Source organism: Charadrius vociferus, unplaced genomic scaffold (genome assembly GCF_000708025.1).
Source record: "Charadrius vociferus isolate BGI_N301 unplaced genomic scaffold, ASM70802v2 scaffold900, whole genome shotgun sequence".
NCBI lineage: Eukaryota > Metazoa > Chordata > Aves > Charadriiformes > Charadriidae > Charadrius > Charadrius vociferus.
Genome location: NW_009646342.1, coordinates 220,983 through 230,492, shown reverse-complemented (window position 1 = coordinate 230,492; position 9,510 = coordinate 220,983). Strand labels below are relative to the sequence as shown.

Sequence of the window (9,510 nt, the reverse complement as noted above, 5' to 3'; positions counted from 1 at the left end):
ATTTGCTCTTGGTCCAGCAGTACTTAAAGAAAGCCACTTCACTGCAACCAGCAGCCAGGAAACCCAGGCTCGTACTGGCCCTTCCCTTGTGTTGGCCTGCATTGCCTTCTTCCCTGGTAAACAAGGAATCTCCTGTCTGACACCATCAACTCTTGTCCTTGCAAAAAGGCTGGCAATGTTCCTCACCCTAGCAGATGATATGCTGTGCAGCTTGTTTTAGCAAGGGGCTTGAGGCGCTTGGCCAGAAGTTTGCTGAGGGGTTGCTAATTCTTGGAGCTATGGAAAAGCTGTTGTGAGCATTGGGTTTATTTCCCTGGAGTCACTTCAGATGTTTCTGTCCCTGTTGCAGAAGAAATGGGTCATATCAGACAAAGAAGTCACTCTGTTTCCGAGCCATTTTGGCCGTGTCCACCAGTTTCCACAGTGAGTATATTTGTTTCTGCAGCCGTTGTCTGACCAAGTGCAGACATGCTCTGCTCATGTTTAGCAGGGGTCTGCCAAATTACTGGTTTGCAGTTAATTTCGTCCTTGCTTTTTCTTAGTCTGGAGTTATGCATCCTCCATTACTGATTGTGGTTTGCATTTTACCATTACTGCCATCAGAGGGAACTGGTTTGCTAGACAGAGGAATTTAGGCAACCCTCCTAATGTTTCATCTGCTCATTCTCTTTCCATTGGTAGAGACTGCCCAGCCATTTAACAGAAATAAGATCCTAATATTGCATTGTTTTGAATATAACATGGAAAGCTTCTCTTAAGTGGGTGGATCAAAGAACAGATGCATGCAAGTCTGTGACATTTCCGTGCTTTCTGTGAAACTCATATGAATCAAAGTAACTCCAAAATGCCTTCTTGGGTCAAGATGGCACAAGACGACGGAGGCAAAAAATAAAACCTCTGCCTAGCAAGGGGCTCCTGAGCTGTTCTTGAGGCCAGCACTGCTCAGTGGTTCCCTTAATGGCCTAGGATGTGAGGTTGACTCTATAGAGATACCTTGACATTCACCTGGCAAAGAAGTCCTTTTCTCAGAATGGTGCCTTCTTCCTATTTCCAGGTTTGAGATTCGGGTAGTGCCTCGAAAAATTTCTCTTAGAGACATGGAGGCATTTACAGACGTTGAGAGTGGTACGAGCAGCACAGGAATAAAAGGTAATGTTATCCACTGATTCCTGGCAGAGGTTTGTGCATTTGCCTGTCTTCACTACTGGTGAGTGTTTAGGGCCCAGGCTACAATAGATGCCTGGGATAGTAGAGGCACCCTGTGTACCTCTATTTACCTCTCCTGGTAAATCTCAAGGGACTTGTTTTGGAGCAAGATCCCAGAAGGGCTCAGCACCACCAACTGCAGTTGATGGTGCTGACGTGTGTTTTGCCCCTGCACTCCATGACCTGGAGTACAGCTCTTCCATTTTAAGGTTTTGTGCAGGTGAGAGTAAATGTTTGGGGAAGTCCATCAGCACTGTGAGTCACAAACTCTGCCTTGAGTTTTAGGAGACTGGGGGGGGGGTGTATCTCTTGGAATCACTGTGGCATGATTCAATGAGAAAAATCACATAGAGAACAACTGTGTAAAGGTTGCTAAGCTGTGCCTAGACCTCACTTCTCTTTTAAAGCTGGGAAGTCTAGCTCCTCAACCTAAATTCCTCAGAAACATCAGAGTTAATAGCATGTTTGAGTTGAATGCACCATGATAGCAAAATTTTGTATACCAAACACATATGCAACACCAAGAAATTGTTCCCGCAAAAGAGATTGTTAAGTGCCAAGATCTGTCTCCCCCTGAAAGCTGCTGTGCAGAGGAAGGAATAGCTGCAGCAGGAGAAAACTCACACCAAAGAGAATAATGTGTCTATTGAGGGCTGAACAGGATCATGGACTGGTGTCAGGAAGGGCTTAAGATCTCCCTCTGAGAAAACAGGTGTCAGAAGAAATCCCAGGGAGGCCTCAAACAGCTTCTAACATTGCGGAGCAGATCTGTCCCTCCTCCTGCCTGTTCTAAGACGTTTTCTCCATTCACGCTTGCAGCACCTGCTCATCGCACATTACTCCTTCTGCGAAGGAGCGTTTCTCCAGACCGCTTGGCCAGAGCTGAGATGAAGGAAGAAGCACAGGAGAATATGGGGAGAAAATGGCCTCCTGGCAGGTGAGACTCTGAAAGGACTCGATTAGAGTGGCCTTGTGCTTTAGTGCTGGTGCAGGATGTTTTACAAGCTCATACAATAATGGCGGTTGGAAGGGCTCTCGGGAGGTCCTAGTACAACCAGCTGCTCCAAGCAGAGTCAGCTATGAGCTGAGGTCAGACAAGGTTGCTCAGGACTGTATGCAGTCTTGTCTTCAAAGCCTTCAGGGATGGAGACTGCCCAAGCTCTCTGAGAAACCTTGTCTCCTCTTTCTTTTGGACCTAGTGTTTGTGTTAACTCAGATGGGTTGTTAACACACATCACCACACAGTGCATTTCCTTGCTGATGGGAAGTCCCACAGTATTTGGGACTGCTTTGCAGTGGTCAGTGTAATGGCCAGGAGGGTGATACCAGTACCTCCAGGTACCTGTCATCGCACAGGATATAAGTCCTCTCAACGTTCCATCAAGAGGGCCGCATCAGGCTGCGTGTCCCGGAGCCTTCTTTATGGAAAAAGCTCATCTCCTTGATTTCCTTAGTGGTACATCTGAGTGTTATAGCTCAGAGTTATCCCTGTCTCTGTGGAGGGGAAGACAATTGGGTGAAGAGAACTCAGTGTGCTGCCAAAGCAGGTGAGCAGTGTGAGCACAGGATGGAGAAGAAACTCTTCCTGCACTCATACTGACTCACCCTGGTGTGTATTTTCAGACTGTTGCCACAACGTGCAGGCACAGAAGGAAGGCAGCACAAGGAAACTCCTTTTGAGAGCCCTAAATTGCCATTGCCTACTTCTGAAGAACAGAGGCAGACAGGACAGGTATGTAATATCGATTGAGGCAACTGTTGTGTCACTTGACTGTAGAAAATCAAGTGGGGATATTTTAGGAGAAATAGGTACATAAAAAAATACGCAGGTCCTGATTCTGAGTAGATATCTTTCCGTGACTCATTTTCTCATTCAGTTACCTGTTTTGGGTATTGTTCATCTCAGAGAAGGAACTGTAGCCCTTTTTAAAAAGTAGCCCTTTGATGACTTAGTTCATTGGTTCTAACAGAAGGGATTTCTGGTTCCGTCTGTAAGAACTGTCTGCCGACAGAAACTGGAAAAAAAGGGAAGATGACAGAGAGAAGAGGACTATTTAAAGAAAAAGACAGATGAGACTAACCGCTGCTATTGCATTTCTGGGTCCTTGTAGAAAAGACAGTCTGTATTTGGGATGAATAGTAGAAAGAAACTGGAGGCATCCATGGCCAAAAGGAAGGAAAAAAAAAAGAACAGAGAAGCAGAATTGCCTCAACAGCAAGCTGGAAGAGGAAGCGACAAGATGCAGAAGGCCCAGGTACGGGAGTATCAACAGAGCAGCCTTTTTCTGGTTGGGGTGGCACTGAGCTGGGGAGGTCTCCAAGTCCCAGCAGCGTTGCTCCCTCCAAAGAGCAGGGCAGGCGGCTGTGGTTTTCATTCTCGCCTGCTCACTGCTGCGAGGGAGAAATTGCCAGTAGAAGCCAAGGGGCAAAACAAATAGCTGGCCAGGGTGAGGGCATCAGTGGGTCGGCTCCATCCCTGTAAAGGAGGCCACATCTGCGCCGGTCCTGGAGCTCAAGCAGGATCTGTCCCGGTCACATGGCTTAAGCCAGCTCCAGCCAGCAGCATGGAGGGGGAGAGCTGTCTCTCCCAGTAGCACTCCAGCCATTCTTCATAAGCAAAATGGCCGACGTTATTTCAGCTGCTCCTTGGTGGCAGGGAGCCAGCATTTTGTGAAATGGCAGGACCCACCTGGTTTTGTGCTGCTCTATGGTTTGCTGATGGCCCTGTCTCCACCCCACCCCACCCCATGCCTTCCCTCCCGGTTCAGCCATAAGCACATCAGAACCAGAGGCCCCTGCCCACTACACACACGGAGGCTGCCACTTTTAACCGCATCCTACCATGCATGTTTCCATACTGTTCTGTGATGGGCTTCCTGCCATTTTTGAAAACCACCATACCCACCTGACTCCAACTCAATTCTGCAAGAAGTGCATCTCTTGTCACGTAAAGTACCAGCATGAGCAGCAAGGATATGATTGAGGATTTGACTAATGTCAAGCCAGAAATAGTTTGGAGCATAGTTTCCAATTACACCGTTGGAGAAATATGCGTCCAACCTTTGCCTTCAAAGGGAAAGCAAGTAGGTGTGGGCCATCCAAATCCAGACGTCACATGATTTTTGCTCCACCTGTGGCAAGACCAGCTCCTCCCTTTTAGAAACCAACTCGGGCTACAGATTTCTGTCATTTGTCTGTCTTGCAGCTGCCTCAGGAGGCAGAAGATAGCTTCAGATCCCCAGAGACCACCTCCAATACAGAAAAGGGTCTACAAACAGTGGAGGCTTGGATTCAGCCGAGGAGGAATTTTCGAACTGATCTGGAAAGCTTAGGGGACATTGAAAGATGGCTGACTCAAAAACCTTTCCGCAGCCAACAAGAAGAAAGACACTTGGAAAAAATAAAGGCACACAGAGCAGACAGGAGGGCTGCTGCCAAATCACATGTGACCGACAGCCTGGACGTAAGTACAGAAGGGCATGGGAAATAGCATCTGCCATCAAATCAGTAGAGACACGCTGCTTTACCCCAGCTGATGCCACATTGATGGGCATGGTGATCCTGGATAACGGTGGTCTCAGGGTATTTTCTAATCCTTTTCAGCTCTTACCACCAAAGAGCAGCCAGCCCCATAAGAAGAGCATTGTTCCCATCATTTGTGCACCATATCCCCAGGCCCTTGTCACGCTGCATAACCTCCTGCATGAAAAGAGGCTAAAGATGGTGGCTCTGTTCAAGGCAGCTCGTATGGGCGGGAGGAAGATCAGGAGAGAAGAGTTCATTAAAGTCATCAAGGAGGTATGTAGGGAACAGAAAAGTAATGAACTGCTGCAACTCTGCCCTATTCTCCTGCATGTCAACCCAGAGCAAATGGAAGAGCTTCAGCAAGGGGCATTTTAGCTTGCCTTACTGTCAAAGAATGGCTCCCAGAGCCCGTGAAAAGCTGAAGGGCAAAGGGAAGGGAAAGCTGCAGAGATGCACCTAGAGCGAGTCCCAGGAGGGAGTGAAGAAACCCACTGCCTCACATATTTGGAAGACAGTCACTGCTCAGTAATGTGGCTGTTGGAATCCTGCTGTAGACCCTGAACTGGCATTGAGTCTCCCCATGTTGATACTTGGTCTTTCCCCCATCGGGCTCCTACATCTCCCCACTGCACTGCCTTTCAGTACATGTTTGCATAGCCCGGCTCACACTGGGCCTCACTTTCCACAAGCCACAGCGTTACAGAGCTGTGAACAGCATGTTCAGGTTTATTAGGGTTTAGCAGTTCAGATGTTAACTGATACTCCAAGCCAAAATACCTTCCTGAAACCCAGAGGACAGTAACAGCCAAGTGCTCTGCAGGGGGCAGCAGGAGACAGGTCGAGTTGTGAATGCTTGATAAACCCAAGGAAACTTCAGGAGGTTGCCATTGTGCCATGCTTCCCTGCAAAAGCATCTGGAACAACAGCAAAGCTCACCCCTCCCACTCTGGGGCAAGCCTTGATCTTTTGGTGATCCCGCTGTCATTTTCTGGTTGCCAGACCAAGGTTCCCATCAGCGACAAGGACCTGGAGGATGTGGTCATCTTCTTGACTTCCTCAAAACCAGGGAATTTTATAAGTGCGGAAGATCTGATTAACTGTCAAAAGCAGTGGATGGAAATGAAGAAAAGAGAATCCCAAGAGATCAAAAGAGGTGAGTGGAGAGCACTAGTTTCAGAAAGCATCTCTGTACAGACAGGAAATCCCAGAGCGGCTCCAGAATATGACTTCTTGGAGACCATTGTCCTAGAGCAGAGTGGCCAGAGGAGACTTTTAGGGAAAAACTGAAGGATCCTGGGGATGTGCAATACTGTAGTCAGTCCAGTTGCAGGAGACAAGTTATCCAGTCTTTCAGCTTGGGATAAAACTCTAAATCCTGTGGTTTAACAGCCTGTACTGGACTTTTTTTGTTAGCATTCATCATACGGCTCATCCAAAGCAGACCCTTTCTCCAGCTGTTGGTGGCAGCTGGAAAACACCAGATTGAGAAGAGCTTATTCTTTAGTAAGCTCTGTTGGGAGTTCCAATCAGCACAACATGCCAAACCCCTTTGTCTTAAATGTGACTTCTCTGGGCTTTTTGTTTGTTTTTTTAATCTATCCTAGGTGTAGAAGCTCAGTTCCGGAAAGGCACCTGTCAAACTGCCGCTTTTCCACCTTCTGCTGGGGACGCAGCCAAAGTGATGAAGCCTCATGCTCCTACCAAGCCCAAAAGAAAAAAGTTAATACACTTGGAAGTTCCACCAGTCAACACTGAGCCGGAACAACGACGTCTGAGCTGTGAGGAAATGGAAGAGATTGGAAAACAATTAAAAGAGAGGAGACGGCACGAGAAGGTAAGGTACTGTGTATGTGACAGGAGAAGAAGCGCACCTGCGTGTCCTAGTGAATGTGGGTTGATTAGAGCACAGTGCAGCAGAGAAGGAAAGGACAAGGGGTTATTGTGAGTATTAGCTTCTCATTAGTCCTTCGACCACATGGTGCTTTGCAGCTGAGGTGCTACAAGCCATCTCAAACAATCTGTTTGGCTTCTGAACACTCTGGTGAGATAAACACTTTTTCTGGGTAACTGGCAAGAAGAAGAAGGAGGAGGAGAAGTTGAAGCAGTTTCTGTGTCTGGGGATGGGGTCAACTTCTGATCTTCTAGTCAACCTGTCCACCAGACTGTGATTTATCCTTTAAGGTGCTGATAAGCACTTTGTCCTGTTCCATGCAAGACGTTCCAACAGAAACAACTCATTCACTCACTCCCAAATGTTTTCTTTGGAGTATCTTGGGTTGGATGAACTCTGGCAGAATCCAGGGCTACGTCCTCTTGCCAAAGTGCTGCCCCAAAGTATGTGGAGAGCCTCTGGCTCCCTGACACAATCAGAAACGAGAAGGTGGCTGCAAGACTTTTTTCATCCAAGGCACCTGTGCCTGGAGTGCTGTCCCTGTGATCCCACTGCAGGGTGCCGACTCCTGTTTGCACACACTTTTGAGACGAATCCCTGCCTGTAGCTTCTCTGAAGGAAATACAGCAACTCGAGGCCCCCATTGAAGGCTAATTGGGACCTGCCCTTTACTCGCAGAACAAAGACAGCCCAATAGAATGGAAAGAAAAGTGTCGGATGGTGAGATCTGGGGATGGCCCCATTGATGACCACTGCCTGCCGTCAACTGTAGAGAGTGACTTTGGAGAACTGGTTGACCAATATCGCAGGAAGGCCATCGTGACCTATATGCAGAGCTCCGAGCTGTGCAAAGAGCGCAACATTGACATCACCAATCCAACGCTGCAGAAAGGTAAAGCAAAGACCAAGGGCCTGATGTGAATGCACTAAATCTGACAAGTTTGTGTCTCTTCCTAAGCCCAGAAGCATGACCAATGTCAGGGGGCACTGCTGATGGAGCATGTTTGCAGCCCTCGGAGGGCCACGGCAGATGCTGCCAGTTATGATCAGCAATATCATCAGCAGGGCCAGAGCAGGGGTGAGATATAAAAGGGTGCTGCTGATCAGCCAGGGCCTTCTCCTGTTGCCCCTGGGACAGTAGCCAAGTTCAACCAAGAATGCAGCTCATGAGGCAAGTTTGTGGTGATGGGGCAGGTCCAAGGTCAAGCCAGGACATCAGACCATGGGCAGGACCAGGTCCATAGCCAGGAACCAACAGCGCTGTGGATGAGCTGCAGACTGCTACACCCACAACGTCTGAGCTGAAACAGAGCTCCTGATCCCGGGGCAATGCATGACTGTTTTCTCTGTGCACTTTGCCAACAGGCCTGCTGCATCCAGGAGACAAGATCATCAGGGAGGGAGAAGACATAAGGAAGATCAGGCAGCCTGGAGGATACTACAGCACAGGACGTGATGGTCGATCATCTGGGAGCACCTCCAGATCTGGAAGGCAGGGCGAGGCAGATGATAGGTCTGTTCAAAGAAGGCTTAAGATCAGTGCCCTCCTGCTGCCCTGCTGTATATCACCCCTCTGTGCTCAGTCCCCATGGCAGAGGCAGTACCGAGGTACTGGAGTGAACCATGAGGATGCTGCAAGGGAGCAGCAAGCAACAGCGAAGAGGCAGATCCTCTTCTCAGCTACACAGCCACTCCTGTGGCTTAGCCAAGTCATTGGGTTGCAGTGGTGCTGGTGAACAGTTTATGGTGCCTGGCAGGAGCCTTGCAGGCTAGTTGGGACTAGCTCTGTGCTGTGAACTACAGAGGTGACAAAACTTCTCCTCAGACCAACCCAACGCTTGTCTGAAATCTCCTCAGAGAATGTTTATTCTTGTGGAAGAAAGACAGTCCTGAAGAGCCGAGCTTTGGGTGGCTGGAGAAGCTTTTGGAGAGACAAAAACATCACAAAGCAGAGCACAATCTTCTTTGTTTATCTGAAGTGTTCAGACACAGTGATGGGCAATGTACCAGCTCTTAAGATAGCTTCACAAGCTGGTATTTCCAGTGCCAGTCATGTCTAATAAGGACCGACACGGTCTGCACACAGATCTGGCAGAGCTTCCTGGGGCCTGGAAGCCCAGACAGATGGTTCTTGTCACGCTCACTTTTGCCCTTACTAAAAGAAGCAGTGAAACTGCCCAGAATTTTATTTTTGTAAAGCATGATATTCTCTCATATATTTTTTTCTTCCTTATCCCCCCCGGCTTTTTTTCACAGGGATCTTCAGAGGAGTAAGATGCAAATGACAAGTGACAATAAGTTCTGGCCAGGTCATCTCCTGGACAAGCTATACCTTTACTTTCCTGAAAAGCAGCATGACAGGGCACATGCCTTGTTCAGCTGTGTTCGTCCAACCAGGCCTGTCTACCATGTCATCTAAAGCCCTGACTGCAGCTACCTCCTCAGTGAGCCAGGACACTTGGACTCTGGAGACACTACCTTCAGGAAGACCAACTCCACCTGAAGCTCTTCTCCAAGCAGCAGGAGATGTGTGCACAGCTTTGTGATCCCTCAGTCAGCTCAGAGGGATCTGGGCCTCGCTTCTGGATAGAATAAATGGATTAATTAAAGACTGTATATATATTCAAGCTGGAGGTGTGGGAGCTGGACTGACCACAAATGACACTTCTCGGCTGGGAGCTTTTCTGCTCGCCTGGTAACAAAAGGCCGTGGTGTTTTGTGTCAGGTAACGAACACCATGTTTCCTGAGCCCAAGAGCTGTAGCTGAAGTGTGTGTGTGGGCAGTGGGTGGTGGAGGGACACCCTGCTCCACATCCAGCCACCAGGATCCGACCCTTCCCCAGGTGGCAGCTACCACTGCCAATTCCCAAGGTCCGACCCTGGCTGGT

The 9,510-nt window shown here is 48.6% G+C and overlaps 1 protein-coding gene across 1 annotated transcript in view; it reads left to right on the top strand.

Annotated features, from left to right (window-relative positions):
* Positions 1 to 9,041, top strand: part of EFCAB12 (EF-hand calcium binding domain 12) — an 11,862-nt gene extending 2,821 nt beyond the window's left edge. Inside the window, exons 3-9 of the mRNA XM_009894011.1 lie at positions 4,412 to 4,669; positions 4,810 to 5,004; positions 5,731 to 5,884; positions 6,336 to 6,565; positions 7,301 to 7,514; positions 7,988 to 8,135; positions 8,879 to 9,041. Of these exons, the coding sequence (XP_009892313.1) occupies positions 4,412 to 4,669; positions 4,810 to 5,004; positions 5,731 to 5,884; positions 6,336 to 6,565; positions 7,301 to 7,514; positions 7,988 to 8,135; positions 8,879 to 9,041 (1,362 nt within the window). The remainder of the gene's footprint in view (positions 1 to 4,411; positions 4,670 to 4,809; positions 5,005 to 5,730; positions 5,885 to 6,335; positions 6,566 to 7,300; positions 7,515 to 7,987; positions 8,136 to 8,878) is intronic.
* Positions 9,042 to 9,510: the final 469 nt, after the last annotated feature.